This window comes from Neoarius graeffei, chromosome 12 (genome assembly GCF_027579695.1).
Source record: "Neoarius graeffei isolate fNeoGra1 chromosome 12, fNeoGra1.pri, whole genome shotgun sequence".
Classification (NCBI taxonomy): domain Eukaryota; kingdom Metazoa; phylum Chordata; class Actinopteri; order Siluriformes; family Ariidae; genus Neoarius; species Neoarius graeffei.
The window spans coordinates 27,711,848-27,730,911 of record NC_083580.1 but is presented as its reverse complement, the minus strand read 5'-3'; the positions used below and the strand labels follow the sequence as shown (position 1 = coordinate 27,730,911).

General features: G+C 42.5%; 1 protein-coding gene across 17 annotated transcripts in view; it reads right to left on the bottom strand.

The window, feature by feature from the left end:
- LOC132895315 (formin-binding protein 1) overlaps positions 1-19,064 on the bottom strand; it is a 259,445-nt gene that overhangs the window by 125,587 nt on the left and 114,794 nt on the right. Inside the window, exon 1 of one of the 17 annotated variants that reach the window (XM_060935741.1) lies at positions 7,882-8,099. The exons of the other annotated variants lie outside the window; for them this stretch is intronic. Coding sequence (XP_060791724.1) covers positions 7,882-7,923 — 42 coding nt within the window. The 5' untranslated portion in view covers positions 7,924-8,099. Of the gene's footprint in view, positions 1-7,881; positions 8,100-19,064 lie in introns of those variants that run through there. 17 annotated transcript variants of the gene reach the window in all.

Below are 19,064 nucleotides of genomic sequence, written 5' to 3'. Positions count from 1 at the left end.
ACGAGAATTTCAACAAATTTCTCGTCATTGTCGCTATTTCCTCTCGCAAGATCTTTCCCTCGGAGTTAAAATTCTTTGAGCAAAGATTCGCTGGTAAAGTTCTGCATCCATTCCAGAAGGTCCTGCGGAGCCTCTTGTTCTCATTGCAGCCTTGTATACCATCTGCTCGTCGACTGAATCAAAAATCCCAGGTGGAATAAGATCCAACGGACCATGTAACAAGCTTTTCTCTTTGATGCCAGCAGCTGGTGGGTGCTTCTTTTCAAGCTCTGCAAGTACGGCCGGAGAAAGATTTAAGACTCCTGAGGACGTCTCCTGGGCGGCACGGTGGTGTAGTGGTTAGCGCTGTCGCCTCACAGCAAGAAGGTCCTGGGTTCGAGCCCCGGGGCCGGCGAGGGCCTTTCTGTGTGGAGTTTGCATGTTCTCCCCGTGTCCGCGTGGGTTTCCTCCGGGTGCTCCGGTTTCCCCCACAGTCCAAAGACATGCAGGTTAGGTTAACCGGTGACTCTAAATTGACCATAGGTGTGAATGTGAGTGTGAATGGTTGTCTGTATCTATGTGTCAGCCCTGTGATGACCTGGCGACTTGTCCAGGGTGTACCCCGCCTTTCGCCCGTAGTCAGCTGGGATAGGCTCCAGCTTGCCTGCGACCCTGTAGAAGGATAAAGCGGCTAGAGATAATGAGAATGAATGAGATGAGATTTTTCTTTTCTTGAGGAATTGAATTTACTTTGGATGAATTTAATTTCTTTCATCAACGTGGTAAGATCTCCTTGCTTCCATAATTTAAGCCTTCGTTCTATAGCGGCACTGTGCTCTTTAGCTTTAGATTTTGGAGAGGGTTTTTGCAGAATAAGTGTTGGAAGTACCATAAATGCTTTTAAAGCAATACTATTCATATCCGTGTTGTTGTTAAAATGCCTCAGCCAGGATACAAGCTCCATTATGAAATCTTTTCCAGCCCTTCCAGATGGCACGTTGAAAATGTTCCTTTTAAAGTGGACGATTTCATCATATATCCTATTTACTTCCTGACAAAAAGCTCCAGTTGTTGAAAACCCCCAAGGTTTTTTCTTTGCGAGATAAGATGGCAAAACATTAGCATCGGGCAGATTTGGGCGTATTTCAGTTGTTCCATTGTTATCTTTATTCTCCAAGTCCTCCGGGACGTGCGAAGTTGTACTATGCAAATTCATGCTAAGTCTCGGTTGATTTTGTTTTATATTTTACCTCATTATCTTCGGATCTACTCTCAGTTACTTGAGGTATTAGAGTATTATCAGAACTATCCACATTTTCTTGATCTCTCTGGTTTGTAGAAGATTCTTGGAGTTTTTTGAGCCGCGAGGCTTGGTCTCTCAGGTTTTGAGCTTTGAGTCCAAGATTAGAATAGCCACTTTCTTCCCAGAGTTGCTTCATTACTTCAATATAGCCCTTTTTCTTACCATCATCTTTCCGGGGTGGATTTTCTGATTTTATCAACTCTAGGGCTCTCCTCTTGCACAATAGAATATCTTTGTTCATTTGATCGGTCCATTTTAACTTATTTGATCTTTTGGACGTTTTGAGAGCATTTAACTCGGAGCTACGCTTGCATCATACGCTTGGATGTAATAATAATAATAATAATAAAAAAAAAAATAATAATAATAATAAACAACACCTACACTTGAGTCTCGTGCACAAGTTGGAGGCGCATACAGTAAACTTTAGCCATCACCCATTTGCAGGTAAAAGCAACCTGTAACTACAGCATTTACACCAACACACACACACTTTAACTTTCACTCAAGCAAAAATAACCAGCTAACGAAACGCGTTTTCTTTTATAAAACACCTCGGATCCATTACTATAGTTTGCATCCAGAATACAGGAAGAACAACCAAACGTGTACTTTCAGGCCCAATCCCAATTCTAATTTCTACCCCTCCCCCTTCCCCTTGGCCCTTCCCCTTGAAACTGAGCTACAAGGGATAGGGCTTGAAATTCAACCCCTACGTATTGGGATAGCCCTTCAACGATTGCATACGTCATCGCGTACCTCCGTCAGCGTTTACGTTAGCAAAACGCGACCAAATGCGTCACTGGCTGCGACCAGCCGCTACAGTCAGAGCCAGAGGCAGAACCAGAAATCTCTGCTGGCAGGGTGTGATTTGTTAACTAACACCACTGAATGGGATATCTTTGGCGCTTCGTGCACCACATCCGACAGAATGAGGTGTCAGAACACTCATGTAAACAATAAAAGCGAGAATAACAGAACAAAACGTACGCAGTCAAGCAACCGAAAACAATACTCACTCCCAAAGCTTTTTAGCAGCAGCTTGGATTTCAGAAATCGCTGCTCATTCTCAGCTCGAAAGCAAATCAAGCGGCGTGTTTCCTCTGGATAACAACTTAAAACACGTAAATAATGGAGAAAACACATTTATGACAACCTTTCGCCGCGGGAACCGCCATCTTTCTGAAATCCGCATGAAATCTCGCTGAAATCCGCATGGCATTGTGGGAAATCACTCAAACCCCTTCGTTCGGAGTCAGCTCCAGGAAAATCTCCGTTTGGAGGGGTACAGAAGCCCTACCCCTTCCCCTACCCCTCCGCGTTAACTGGGATTGGGATACCCCTACCCCTTCACGTGAACGCGCAAAATGGAGGGGAAGGGCCAAGGGGTTGGTCCAAGGGGTGAAATGGGATTCGGCCTTACTTAGCTGTTAAGTATGCTAGCTAGTTAGCATAGCCTAGCTAAGAAGCTAACTAGCAGTAAATAAAAGTTTGCGGTTCAAATTTACATATATTTTTTCCCAGAACAGCACTTTTCTCCGTAGTGGAAGCGTGCATGATAGACAGAAGAAGGAAAAAAGACAGAAAGACTCACATTCTGAGTGGATGCAGTGAACGCATCAATCAATCGGAGTCCAGAGCCAACATTTGTTTCTCAGGTGATGCTTTTTAAAAAAGGCCGGGTGTTGTTTATGTGGAAACGGAGTCACACAGACTTCTGTTTCTTCTTCTTCTTATTATTATTATTATTATTATTGTCCAAAGCGCAGCGCAGTTATAAAATTTAAGCCGAGTAACTGATTACAGTTCGGCTTTAGCTCCTCTCTTTCCCAGACACAACTTCTTGGTTGTTGAGGAACACGGTCACACGGCCTGCTCTTCCTCCTTTCTTTGCTCTGATGTCTAGGCGTCATCCTCCTGCTTGTGCTCCTCTTGGGAATCATGTTCATCAACGTGATCATCACGTTAATCAAATAAATTAACGATTGATGGAGTCCAATTGATGGAGCAGAACTCAAGGGTTGATAGATGAAAATGAATAGAAACTTTATTTGTATCCATTCATCTGTGAGTCAATAGAGGTGTGGAGCTTTTCATAAGATAGGTGAAAGATACATCTTACTGATGCGCTGGGACACATCATCAGTGATGTAACCTGGGGTCACTGGGTGTTTCGGGTCTTTCAACATCAGACACCCTCGCCCAGGCGACCCGACCGGAGGTGATCAGACTCCGGCCTGTATCCCAGCAGCATTCGTCCACGGATCAGCCCTCTTGATCCAAAGCCATCTAGTGGCTCTTTCTGCGGCTTCAGTTGCAGACCTGATGGCCTTCCTCTTTGCCTCACCAGTGAGGCCCAGCATGGTGAGGACTTTGCAGAGGGACCGCCCTGCAAATCCTCGGCATCCAACCTCCAGGGGTTCGCAGTAGGTCTTCCAGCCTTGGCTCCTGCACTCCTCCACCAGCTCCTGGTACTTGGCATGCTTCCTCTCATTTGCCTCCTCTATGCGTTCTTCCCAGGGAACTGTGAGTTCCAGAATGATCAATTGTTTGGTGGCATCTGAAACAATGATCATGTCTGGTCGGAGCCGTGTTGATGTTATTCTAGCTGGGATCTTCAGCTGTTTGCCCAGATCCACTTCCAGCTGCCAGTCTGCGGCAGTGGTAAGGAGACCTGACCTGGCCCCTGCTTGGATGGTGGGCTTCTCTCCGGCTTTGTGGAACCTAATGGACTTAGGCTTGCCGTAGCCCTTGGTGGTGTTAATGGCCTTGGCTATACTCTCAGCAATCGCTTTCAGCACTTGGTCGTGGTGCCAGCGATAACGCCCCTCTCCAAGGGCTTTTGGGCAGCTGCTGAGGAGGTGTTCCAGGGATCCCTGTCCTGGACACTGGGGGCAGGATGGTGACTCTGCTTTGCCCCAGACATGAAGGTTGGATGGACTAGGTAGGACATCATAAACAGCTTGGACTAGGAACCTGATGTTAAGGGAGTCTGCTCTCCAGATGTTGGGCCAGGTTATCTTCCATTGCAGAACATTCTCCCATTTAGTCCATGCTCCTTGTTGTCCCATTCCCGCCATCCTGCTGGCTCGTTCCTCCTCCACGCCTGCCCGCACTTCCTCCTGAATGAGGTGTTGCCGCTCTTTTCCCTGGGCCTTGTCCACCCTGGTTGATGGGAAATAGCCAATGCCTGTGCGTCCTGAGGCTATGGACCCGACCAGTACCTTCTGCCTCAGTCGTGACTCTGTCACTTCCAGAGCCTCGTCAGCCCTCCATTTCCGGCCTGTCCGCACCTGGATGCCAGCCGCCACCTTCTCATCCCTGGATTCCCTGTACTCCAGGGCTTCCCGAGTTCTAGTCACCATGAATTCTTCAGTGAGTCCACTGAACAGAAGCTGCAAGGTGTTACTCCTGCCGTACAGGGCAGCACTGCTCAGGCTTCGGGGTAGGCCAAGCCATCTTCACAAGTAACTGCTGATCTTTCTCTCCATGGCCTCTACAGTTGTGATGGGTACTGCGTACACTAGCAGAGGCCACAGGATGCGGGGCAGGATGGAATGTTGGTAAATCCAGGCCTTGAATCTCCCTGGCAGGCCAGATCTGTCAACACATCTCAACCAGCCCTCAAGCTCCTTGCTGGTTCTCTGAATGGATGTGGAGTCTTTGAGGCTGCAGTCAAAGAACTTCCCAAGGCTCTTGACTGGCTGCTCCGTGATGGACAGGATGGTGGCTCCAGCCAGAGAGAAGCGGTACCTGTCTGTCACCTTCCCCTTCTTGAGCACCAGAGACCTTGATTTTACAGGTTTAAAACTCATCCTTGCCCATGTGATGAGCTTCTCTAGTCCTTGGAGAATCCATATGCTGCCTGGAACAGATGTGGTGGTGACACTGGTGACATATTATCAAATGATAAGATATATTATCTTGTCATTTGATAACTAGATTTCAGTGTATAATAATCAGTGATTTACAGTACTAGTCAATTTTGTTAGTTGTTTTTATTTGTAGCATTGTTGTTGTTTGTTTCTCTTGTCCAAACTAGTGATATCTCATCAAGTCATAAATTTTATGATCATGTTAGTTTTTGTGATATTTGTTACTGAACTGCAGAGTACTGATCTGTGTATATATAATGGTTAGTGTTTCTGGATCTCATAATATAGTATAGTTATTTTGTTCTTAATTTTATGTTCATAATTTCTATTCTATTGGGATATATTGCTTCTGAACTTCAGCATAATAATTGGTGAATTATGGTATCAATCGGTCTGTTTTACTATATTTTTGAACTTTTGCCTCAGTACATCAAGTATTGATTACTTTTGATTCAGAGATATTATGCATATGTTGTGAATTTGGAAACAAATGCCATAAAGATTGTTGGGTTACAAATAGTTTGTGGGGGTTTTTTTTTCTCAGATATTTCTTTGGACAAGTCAACTTCACATTCGGACAAGTAAATTTCCTTTCAACTTGCCCGACAGGACAAACGGTTTCAAAAGTTAATGTAGAGCCCTGGCATTTTAGATGAGAGTGTGGAAGAGGAAAGCTATTGCACTAAACTATAAACCTTAAATTGACTTTATTGCTATTTCAGTGCAGTGCACATTTTCAGAAGCAAAAACATTTTATATATTTATTTCAATTTGATTTGACTGTTTTTGAGTCCATTGCTGGTAATTTGGACTGAGTTACTGTCTTTTGTCAGTCTTGTTTTCAGGTACAAAATCAAAATATAAGTTGTGATAATCTTGAGAAGGCTCTTTTTAATTTGAGGGGGCGGTCATTATTTATGGGGAGGGGGGCTATGAATTTATGGAGGGGGTCATGAAAAAGTGACACTACTTGATGGGGGGAGTCATGAAAATGTGACCCTACTTTGTATGGAGATGAGAAGATTATTGCCTCCTACAATGATGTGGCTTGGGGATATTCTGCAAAAATTTTCAGCCTCGCTACGCTTGCAACAACATGTCCCCTAAAGTCTACTTTTCTAGCCAAAAATCAATGATCATAGTGTATTATGAACTGCATGAAATGTGGTGGCCCGAATGCGGGTACCGCGTGCATTCGGGCCACCACATTTTCCATTTGGGCCAGTAACTTTTCAATTCCACTGGCCCAATGGGCCACCAGTGGTAAATGCTTAATGTCTAGGCCTGGGTGTAGATGGGTGGTTTTTGGTGGTGAGCCAAAATACCCAAGCCAATTTTTGGTCCCAGTCCAGCACTGGCTGCAATAAAAAACTTTTATTTCAAGTCAGCATAATTCCCCTGCCCCCGAATGTCTCCCCAATCCCATTTCCCACCCACCAGCCAGCCAGCTCTCCGTTATCATACTAGCTCCAGCTGGCGAGGATGAAGGCTAACGTGATGCCAGCCAACTGCTTGTTTTCATGCTGCGTCATAGGGCAGTGTAACACACTTTGAGGAAGGCACTATGTGCTCTATTTGGCATACATTAGCTCATAGATGCCCACGATGAGCTTTATTGTGAATAACAGATTTCATCCCAACTAAACATCCCACTTTTGCTCCCTAGGTAGCTGGCCATGGAAGACTGTGGCATTCTTATTTGAATTCACAATCTCCGGATAAAAGCACTATGGTGAGTGCTTTTCCATTGCACCACTTGGGAGCCACATAAAATTTTAGCATTTAAGTGGATATTTCCAGTAAGAGTCTGTAATTGTTATAAAAATACTGATGATTACACACAAGAGGTCAATAATAGTCCAAATGTGGTCAAAAAACATGCACACTGTTAATTTTATACAAAATCACATGCAAAACTGACCAGCGCCAACTGACCCATACTTAGTTCACCAAGCAAAATATGTAATTAGTTCCACTCCTGCTTTCCACTTTCATGCACAATCCTCCATTAAATGCAGAAATGGGATCAACACCCTTTGCGTGCTGCCTTACACATGGTGCTTACATTGTGTGCTTATTGCTCGTATGCCAGAATCATAAATAATGCAGTTTTCTAGCACAGAATGCAGCCGAATTACATGAAAATGTGAGCAAACAGCTTAATATATCAGGGAGTAAATGTGTCAAACATCTGCTATTATATTCTGACTGTATGATGGACAGTATAATGTACTTTATTGTTTACAGACTAGTGCATCCATCTCATCTCATTATCTCTAGCTGCTTTATCCTCTAGTGCATCCATTTATAAGAAAATATTTATTTCCGAGTTCGTTATCAAAGCTCTCATTTGTAATTACCATAGTTATTAGGGAAAACACTTTCATAAATCCCAAAATGTCAAACAAACATTTGATTCCATAAAAAGCACCCATTCAGGCTGTTTACACAGTGCAGCTTCCTTTTATCCCCAGTTGATATTGACATCATATACTTCATCCAAAAGACTGCAGAATCTTTCAAGAGAGATTCATGACGCATCAAAAACTCAATTCTTTTTCCATCCCTTCACTGGTATGGTTATCTAGATGATGTTGTTTATCTGACCAAGACTAGACAGACACTATCCTGAGACACGCTTTGAGACTTCCACATGATGAATTTGTTTTAATTACAGTTCAGGATTACTGTGCTGAGCGTGAATCAACATTAAGCTTGGCTCACCTTGGTGTGGCTCCAGCATCCACCCATCTTCTCCTCCACCATTTCAAGAGTTGAATTCAGTCCCACTTCCCTCTCACACAATCACACTACCTCATTCGCTACAATCATCTCACACACAGTTGCTCTGGATAAAAATGACCTTAAGCAGGCACAGTGCAGAGAAAGTGCTACACACACTATATTAAAGTTCACTCACTCACTCACTGTCAGTGCACAGGAGAACAGGAAGGAAAGAGCTGTGTGCGTGTGTGTGCATGCGCACATGTATAGACACAGGATGTGTCTGTGGGCTGATGCTCTAAAAGTCTGCATGCGCATTGGTTTTGCTTGGTCGTTTTTTTCAGGCTCTCCAAACGTTTCCTGTCCAAACCTGAGATAAAAATGCCATGCACCTAATATAAACTACACTCACTATCTCTGTCTCATTGTCTGTGTGTGTGTCTCTCTCTCTCTCACTCACTCACTCACACACACACACACACACACACACACACACATTCTTATGCTTACTGTTTTATTCAGGAATATTTAGGTTCATATCTAAAGTAATTAGCCAGCCTTATTTATCGTGTTGTTTTGACTGAATACAATCCTGTGTCCTGTAATCCTGTTCATTAATGCTGTTGTTATGGAACGGCTTTCCAAGTAGTGTTCAAGACTTAGACACAGTCTCAGTGTTTAAGTCTAGGCTGAAAACATATCTGTTTAGTCAAGTGTTTTGTTAATATGTTTTATTAGGTAAAGGAGTAGATATAGAGGGTCCACAAGCATAGAGTGTTTTGGTAAACTATATGGATGCTGTCACCCTTCCACTCTCACTCGCTCACTTGGGTTTGTTGACGGTGTAGTGGCTGGCTGCTTTTTGTCCCAGGGCGTCCTCATGCCTGTGTTACCTTCTGGCTCTCCCCATTTAGTTATGCTGTCATAGTTTTGCTGGAGTTCGTGCTTGCACACAGTGCAAAATGTATCCTGTTCTTACTCATTAGGTGACATTGAGCATATGTAACAACCTGCGTTTTCAACCCCCCATCTGTCCCTCTGATCCTGTTGATCCTGAGACAGCAGTGAGATGCTGATCTCTTCTGTCCCTCGGACCTGCCTGATTCATCCTGATGCCCTACGGCCCTGTCCACACAGCAACGGATTCAGGTGAATCCGATACAATTGTTTATCGTTTCGGCCTGGCGTCCACACGGCACCGGCGTTTTGGGTGCCCCAAAATGCAATCTTTTGAGAACGGGTTCCAGAGTGGAAAGATTTGGTAACGTTGCCGTTGCGAAGTCGTCTGGATGAGTAGAACAGATTTGTTTACGATGACGTCACAACCACATGACTGTCAGTGCTTCACGCCGGGTAGAAGTGTAACGAACTCGATGCGAGTTGTCAACAAATCCTATAACTTGGTTCATGAAACACACTTACAAAATATTTTCACTATGAATATTTATTGTGTAATGGTGCAAAGTGAGAGAGAGAGAGAGAGAGAGAGAGAAAATAGCCCTTAGGGCAGAGTCAATCCCACCAGCAAAAACAGGGGAAAAAAGGAGCGATCTCACCTCTTCAGATGTTGGTTTAAGTCCTACAATACATTCCTCAAAAAGGGCGTAGAAGAACAAATTAATCCATCAACGTGTAGCATTCAATTTATTCCGGACCATTAAAGACGCCGCCTTCCGCGTAGAATCATACGTCATCCTCGCCGCCATATTGGATAGGTCAAAGCGGAGAATAAAGATGCCTCATTCATGTGCTGCGTTTAACTGTACCAACAGGTTTACCGTCCAAACGAGATCACATGGGATTACCTTTCACAGGTGAGACTGGAAAAATACTTTTCATTGTATTTGGTCATTATAATGTAATTTTACGCACAGATTTTTCTGACTTTGTGGCTAATATGAAGTCTCGCGCATAATAGTTTATGCGCATGCGTCCTTACTTCTTCTGTTGTTCTGGTGTCTCCGAAGGGACCGTCTTACAGCACCCCTAGAGGTGTGGCATGTGTATTGCATCGTTTTCAGCAAGCGTTGCGTTGCCATATGGACCTGATATTTTACTGATCGTTGCCCATGTGGACGCGATATTTTTTTAAATAACATCTCGTTGCCGTTGTCGTGTGGATGTAGCCTACGTCTGGCTGGAGTCTCATCACATCACTCCTGTGAAAGACAGCCCCATATGGTCAGTCGAAAGTCGCACTTGGAAGATGGCTCTGAACACTTACAGTAATACATTTATTTCTGAGGACTACAGTTGACTTGCTAACTTTAGGACTGCAGTTATCATGAACAGTTTTGCACTCAAGTTTCCATCAAGGAACAGTTTATAACTTCAACAAAAGAGACTTCATGTTAAAACTAATGATTTTCCTGTTTTCACAGTTATACTATATGACTCTACAGGATACAGTTATAGAAGCAAGTTATTTATAATTATCTGTTAACTATCGGTTATCGCCCAAATGAGCATGGGTTCCCTTTTGAATCTGGTTCCTCTCGAGGTTTCTTGCTCATGTCGTCTGAGGGAGTTTTTCCTTGCTACTGTCGCCACAGGCTTGCTCCTTGGGGATAAATTAGGGATAAAATTATCTCATGTTTAAAGCCTTTAATTTTCTGTAAAGCTGCTTTGTGACAATGTCTATTGTTAAAAGTGCTATACAAATAAAACTTGACTTGACTTGTTATATACCATACTGCGCAAAGGTCTTTTGAATTGGGGAGGGGTTGGACTGAGAGCTCAACCACTATGGATTTATAACAAATATTTGCTTATTGCACAATGCTCAGTTTTTCTGAAACAATTTGTCTCACACCTGCACTGACCTTCAGAAGTAGACTTATGGGGTCTATAAATTAGATTAGATTACAACCCCGAGTCCAAAAAAGTTGGGACAAAGTACAAATTGTAAATAAAAACAGAATGCAATGATGTGGAAGTTTCAAAATTCCATATTTTATTCAGAATAGAACATAGATGACATATCAAATGTTTAAACTGAGAAAATGTATCATTTAAAGAGAAAAATTGGGTGATTTTAAATTTCATGACAACAACACATCTCAAAAAAGTTGGGACAAGGCCATGTTTACCACTGTGAGACATCCCCTTTTCTCTTTACAACAGTCTGCAAACGTCTGGGGACTGAGGAGACAAATTGCTCAAGTTTAGGGATAGGAATGTTAACCCATTCTTGTCTAATGTAGGATTCTAGTTGCTCAACTGTCTTGGGTCTTTTTTGTCGTATCTTCCGTTTTATGATGCGCCAAATGTTTTCTATGGGTGAAAGATCTGGACTGCAGGCTGGCCAGTTCAGTACCCAGACCCTTCTTCTACGCAGCCATGATGCTGTAATTGATGCAGTATGTGGTTTGGCATTGTCATGTTGGAAAATGCAAGGTCTTCCCTGAAAGAGACGTCGTCTGGATGGGAGCATATGTTGCTCTAGAACCTGGATATACCTTTCAGCATTGATGGTGTCTTTCCAGATGTGTAAGCTGCCCATGCCACACGCACTAATGCGACCCCATACCATCAGAGATGCAGGCTTCTGAACTGAGCGCTGATAACAACTTGGGTCGTCCTTCTCCTCTTTAGTCCGAATGACATGGCGTCCCTGATTTCCATAAAGAGCTTCAAATTTTGATTTGTCTGACCACAGAACAGTTTTCCACTTTGCCAAAGTCTATTTTAAATGAGCCTTGGCCCAGAGAAGACGTCTGCGCTTCTGGATCATGTTTAGATACGGCTTCTTCTTTGAACTGTAGAGTTTTAGCTGGCAACGGCGGATGGCACGGTGAATTGTGTTCACAGATAATGCTCTTTGGAAATATTCCTGAGCCCATTTTGTGATTTCCAATACAGAAGCATGCCTGTATGTGATGCAGTGCTGTCTAAGGGCCCGAAGATCACGGGCACCCAGTATGGTTTTCTGGCCTTGACCCTTATGCACAGAGATTCTTCCAGATTCTCTGAATCTTTTGATGATATTATGCACTGTAGATGATGATATGTTCAAACTCTTTGCAATTTTACACTGTCTAACTCCTTTCTGATATTGCTCCACTATTTGTCGGCGCAGAATTAGGGGGATTGGTGATCTTCTTCCCATCTTTACTTCTGAGAGCCGCTGCCACTCCAAGATGCTCTTTTTATACCCAGTCATGTTAATGACCTATTCAGACCCTCCAGGATTTCGCGATGTTGCGATTTGCAACTTCAACGCAAATTCAACCAATCCCCACGAATTCAGGGTGGTATTGCAATTATATCCAATCACTGCAACTTTCCCGCAAATTTGACCAATCGCTGGTGACGTCGACAAACTACCTTCCGCCTTACTTCCGTGTATACGTTCAAGAGAAGCAGCATGTGCGCAATGTTGCCAGATTGGATGGTTTCCCGCCCAATTGGGCGGTTTTAAGTGCATTTTGGCGGGTTTTGAACATATTTTGAGCTGGAAAACGTCAGCAGTATCTGGCAACACTGCATGTGCGAGTCAGTGTTTATATAGGCTTAAGTTCTGTTACTGAAAGTGTGTTATATTTACAGTGAAGGACTGTGTGCACTTTACATTATTTTTTTACTTAATACAAGAAATTAATGGATACCAACATTTTTGCCAAAATAGTATTTTATTTTCCATTTTTTAGGCAGCTTCAGCATCATACTGTGAGATTCTGTTCAAATTGTTTTTTTTTCTTCTATGAAGCCTGAACCATTTATTTTATCAGTTTATAATTATTGTTTAATTTAGTCTTCAGGAGAGACTGCCTGCACACAGTACTAGTATTAATTTTTTTTTTTTTCTTCCATGAAAGCTGAGGCATTTATATTATATTTTAAGGTAACTTCATGTTGTGCTGTGAGGTTCTATGCACTTTAACTTTTCAACCAACGGGTGCATTTGGATAAGTAAAGCCTATTTTTCTGCATTTTTGTAGTCCTAGTAATCTTTTATATTGGTAAAGATGTTTATAGGACCATTTTTCAGTGTCTTTGTTTTTTTAATCAATAGTTTTTCAGTAATAACTTAATATTTAACATATCACTCAATTTTAATCACAAAAAGAGAAAATCGCAACAATTTCTCGCAACTTTCACTTCCTCCCGCAATGTAAGCGCAACAAAAACCTAAAAAAACACCGCAACTTTCATCGCAATTTTTTGGAAAACCCCCCGCAACATCAGACATTTTAGCCTGCAACAATCACAAAAAAGGCCCGCGAAATCCTGGGGGGACTGCCTATTGCCAATTGACCTAATGAGTTGCAATTTGGTCCTCCAGCTGTTCCTTTCTTGTACCTTTTAACTTTTCCAGCCTCTTATTGCCCCTGTCCCAACTTTTGAGATGTGTTGCTGTCATGAAATTTCAAATGAGCCAATATTTGGCATGAAATTTCAAAATGTCTCACTTTCGACATTTGATATGTTGTCTATGTTCTATTGTGAATACAATATCAGTTTTTGAGATTTGTAAATTATTGCATTCTGTTTTTATTTACAATTTGTACTTTGTCCCAACTTTTTTGGAATCGGGGTTGTAGATTAGGTTAGATAAAACTTTATTGATCCCTTTGGGAGGGTTCCCTCAGGGAAATTAAGATTCCAGCAACATGATTACAGATAAACAGAGAAAAGAAATAGAGAAAAACTTCTAGATAAATTAAAATAAATTAAGTATTTACATATACAAATATAAAAGAATAAGATATGGGGGAGAGGAGGTAAAGGGGGGAGAAATGGGGTTAGGGTAAATGTGTGTGTGTGGGGGGGGGAGCAGGAAAGATACTGCACTTTATATTGCACATTATCCAGTATTGCTTATTGTTACGCTAGGCTAGGCTACTGCTCCTTCCTGTCCTCTGTCCTCCTGTTACCCCTCCTCCCCCCCAGAGAGGAGTTGTACAGTCTGATGGCTAGGGGTGTAAATCATTGCCATCATGACGATTCGATTCAGTATCGATTTCTTAAGGCAACGATTCGATTATTTTCGATACTTAAGAATGCCCCACGATTCGATTCGGTCCGATTCGATTAATTGGTTCGATATATTTTATATATATATATATATATATATATATATATATATATAATTTTTTTTTTTTTTTTTTACTTACTTTACAGGCTAGGCTATATTTCAAATTTTAAATAAATCAACAGAAGCTGTAATATCATCAAATATTTTATTTGAGAAAGAATAGCAAATAACAAAAGTAACAAAGTAGTGCTCCACCTAGGCCTACTGTACACCTCATTCACCAAAAAATGCACCTGTCTTAGCTATAGATACTGAAGGGCCTCTCTTAAGCCTTACATGAAAAAAGTATTTTACAAAATCAGTGCAATGACCGCAAAAGTGCACTACCAGAGAAATGTAACAAAAACATAGGTCTATACTTGCACTTACACTGTAAAATAAAAATACTCCACAAAATCAGTGCAATAACAACAAAAGTGCATCAGCAGCAAAAAAGCAACAAAAAATAAAACATAGGCCTATCCTTCATTCACTATAAAATACACCATGCCGTCTTCTCAAGTGCGCCGACAAATTAGACGTGTTTCCACAGTATCTAAGTTCACATCGACAGTCTTTACATATAGCCACATCCCTTACCAATTGTCCCTTCTCTTTGCGGAAACCGAAATACTTCCATATGAACGACTTAAAACTTTGAGGAGTGTGTAAGTCAGTTTTTTTCTCCGCCATAACAAAATGTCTGCCCCGACTGTTTGTGAGTGTGTGTGTGCCCGCTGAAAGAGGGTAGGGAAGCGAAGTAGGAGGTGGAGACAAAGTAAGGTTAGCGCCACCCGCAGCGCGGGAGTCAGAATTACGCCTTAGAGCAGATGACTAAAAATAGACAGGAGGTAAAATACATACAGTGGGGCAAAAAAGTATTTAGTCAGTCACCAATTGTGCAAGTTCTCCCACTTAAAAAGATGAGAGAGGCCTGTAATTTTCATCATAGGTATACCTCAACTATGAGAAACAAAATGAGGAAAAAAAATCCAGAAAATCACATTGTCTGATTTTTAAAGAATTTATTTGCAAATTATGGTGGAAAATAAGTATTTGGTCAATAACAAAAATTCATCTCAATACTTTGTTATATACCCTTTGTTGGCAATGACAGAGGTCAAATGTTTTCTGTAAGTCTTCACAAGGTTTTCACACACTGTTGCTGGTATTTTGGCCCATTCCTCCATGCAGATCTCCTCTAGAGCATTGATGTTTTGGGGCTGTCGCTGGGCAACACAGACTTTCAACTCCTTCCAAAGATTTTCTATGGGGTTGAGATCTGGAGACTGGCTAGGCCACTCCAGGACCTTGAAATGCTTCTTACGAAGCCACTCCTTCATTGCCCGGGCGGTGTGTTTGGGATCATTGTCATGCTGAAAGACCCAGACACGTTTCATCTTCAATGCCCTTGCTGATGGAAGGAGGTTTTCACTCAAAATCTCATGATACATGGCCCCATTCATTCTTTCCTTTACATGGATCAGTCGTCCTGGTCCCTTTGCAGAAAAACAGCCCCAAAGCATGATGTTTCCACCCCCATGCTTCACAGTAGGTATGGTGTTCTTTGGATGCAACTCAGCATTCTTTCTCCTCCAAACACGACAAGTTGAGTTTTTACCAAAAAGTTCTATTTTGGTTTCATCTGACCATATGACATTCTCCCAATCCTCTTCTGGATCATCCAAATGCTCTCTAGCAAACTTCAGACGGGCGTGGACATGTACTGGCTTAAGCAGGGGGACACGTCTGGCACTGCAGGATTTGAGTCCCTGGTGGCGTAGTGTGTTACTGATTAGCCTTTGTTACTTTGGTCCCAGCTCTCTGCAGGTCATTCATTAGGTCCCCCCGTGTGGTTCTGGGATTTTTGCTCACCGTTCTTGTGATCATTTTGACCCCATGGGGTGAGATCTTGCGTGGAGCCCCAGATCGTGGGAGATTATCAGTGGTCTTGTATGTCTTCCATTTTCTAATAATTGCTCCCACAGTTGATTTCTTCACACCAAGCTGCTTACCTATTGCAGATTCAGTCTTCCCAGCCTGGTGCAGGTCTACAATTTTGTTTCTGGTGTCCTTTGACAGCTCTTTGGTCTTGGCCATAGTGGAGTTTGGAGTGTGACTGTTTGAGGTTGTGGACAGGTGTCTTTTATCCTGATAATGAGTTCAAACAGGTGCCATTAATACAGGTAACGACTGGAGGACAGAGGAGCCTCTTAAAGAAGTTGTTACAGGTCTGTGAGAGCCAGAAATCTTGCTTGTTTGTAGGTGACCAAATACTTATTTTACCAAGGAATTTACCAATTAATTCATTAAAAATCCTACAATGTGATTTCCTGGATTCTTTCCCCCCATTCTGTCTCTCATAGTTGAAGTGTACCTATGATGAAAATTATAGGTCTCTCATCTTTTTAAGTGGGAGAACTTGCACAACTGGTGGCTGACTAAATACTTTTTTGCCCCACTGTACAAGGATCGATTCTCTTGCGGACGTGTCGATGCATTGGATCGTCAACTGTAGGATCGATGCATCGATATGTATCGATTATCATTTACACCACTACTGATGGCGTGAGGGACAAAGGAGTTTTTGAGTCTGTTCATCCTGCACTTGGGAAGGAGCATTCTGTCACTGAACAGGCTCCTCTGGTTGCTGATGACGGTGTGCGGAGGGTGACTGGCGTCGTCCACGATGTTCAATAGTTTGTCCATAGACGTCTTCTCTGCCACCGTCACCAGAGAATCCAGCTTCACGCCGACCACAGAGCCAGCCCACCTGATCAGTTTGTCCAGCCTGGATGTGTCCTTCTTGGATGTGCTGCGCCCCCAGCACACCACGGTGTAAAACAGGACACTGGCGACCACAGACTGATAGAACATCCACAGGAGTTTCCTGCAGATGTTAAAGGACCGCAGCCTCCTAAGGAAGTATAGCCTGCTCTGTCCCTTCCTGTATAAGTGGTTGGTGTTACAAGTCCAGTCCAGCTTGCTGTCCAGCCACAGCCCGAGGTACTTGCAGGAATCCACAGCCTCCACCTCGACTCCCTTGATCAGAACTGGTCGTGACCTTGGTCTGGACCTCCCAAAGTCAATGACCAGCTCCTTGGTCTTCGAGGTGTTGAGCTGCAGATGGTTCCTGTTGCACCACACAGCAAAGTCCCTCACCAGGCTACTATACTCCTCCTCTCTGTCGTCACCGATACACCCAACGATGGCTGTGTCATTGGCAACCTTCTGCAAACGGGATCATGTTTACCGTGTTCCTGAGAAGAGCCCATATGAATGCCCACCTCTTGCGGTATTTATGAGTTTGGAAGTGGAAATTTTCCGAAAGCTCTGAGTTCATGAGTTGTCATATTTTTGCTGACGTTTTCAGAAATGGCGGAGGCCATGGAAGTATATTTTTTTGGTGGATGATAAGTTATGTATTGTAATTTTAGTTGTACAGAGTTTTCTTCATAATTTTATAATGTGTCTGAGGAAAATATTAATATTCCTAATGGCCTCATGTTTTCATCATGTTTTTGCATTTCCTACATTACATTACCTGCTTGTTAGCTTGCTAAATTGTTAACGTTAGCCTCAGTGGCTTCTAGACACTGTTGCCCAGCAGCAGTGATCTCATGACGACTTACCACTTGAACTGCCAGTATTTTGTGTACACAACTTCCCATGCCATAATCACGAGCTCACGAGTTCCATTTGAAGGCAGCATTATCTAAAGATAAAACATAAAAATGCCCACATACTTGGTTGTGAGAAGTCCTATCCTTGCCATACAAGGAAACTATAATAGCTTGAACCATTTACTAGACTTGTATCTTTAAGAATTTCACACACAAGTCTGCAGACTTTGCACAGAATGGTGCAAAAAATAAAAAACCTCCTGTGTGCAGAGACCTCCTCCCTTTTGGGATGAACTGGAACACCAGTTGTACCCCAGGCCTCTTCACCCAACATCAGTGCCCAACCTCACTAATGCTCTTGTAGCTGAATGAGTAAATCCCCAGAGCCACACTCCAAAATCTAGTAGAAAGCCTTCCCAGAAGAGTGGATGTTATTATAAGTGCAAAGGAGGAATGGGATCTGGAATAGAATGTTCAAGAAGCACATATGGGAATGATGGTAAGGTGTCCACAAACTTTTGGACAATATAGTATAAGTGAGAGGGAAATGGAGGACATTAGTGTGCAAATGAAACATGAAAGGCCGACTACAGTAACAGAACGCGAGAAGAAAGGAATGTGTTGCGAAGGAAGGGAAACGCAGGACCAAACTAATAAATATCGACGGTCAGCAAGCACTTGGGTGTGATCAGCTGTTCATTTAGCAACAGAATGATGTAACTGTCAGTGCACGGTCAAGGTAAACCTGTAGATGGCAGTAATGCAACACTAGATGCCAGCTGACGTAAAATCCAAAAGAAGAAGAAACAGAAGAAGAAGAAGGGGAAACCTGCACATGCACACAAGGACTTTCTCTGTCTGCTTGACTGTGTGAAGTGAGCGATTTCATGCACATTATTTGCTAGGGAATCCCCTCAAATTAAATAACTTCTCAGCCATACAATGGTCATAGAATTTTTTTAGATATTGCAGAAATAAACATACATCACAATGACCAAATTTCAGAGGGAACTAAATTTCACTGATTTTATGAAATCGAAAGGCCGTCTAGCTTTAACAAACATTGAACCAACAATCAGATGATGGGGCATGTTTTTTTTTTTAACCAATAGTCAGTGATAAAAATAATTTATGGGCTTATATTTTGCATTTTTAATGATGTTACATTTTCCAATTTATCATTTTCTAAGCAACTTTATACCTTCATCTTGATGTGTGGTGACTCAGCAGTTAAGGCCCTGAGCTACTTAAGGCTGTGAGTTCCAAGACCAGCGCTGCCAAGCTGCCATAGTCGATCCCTTTGCAAGACCTTCAATTCCTGACTGCTGAACTATAGGTTGCTCTGGATAAAAGCATCAGTCAGGTGAGGGTGTAGTTTCTAACTATTATGTTAATGAAGAAAATAATGCACTTATGCAGTATTTATAGCAAGAGATGAGAGACAGAGAGGAAACAAAAACTAAGTAATGTCTTTCCATACTCCACACACACACACACACACACACAGTTGCTTCTGTACATCAATTGAGTCTGCCTGGTGCAAT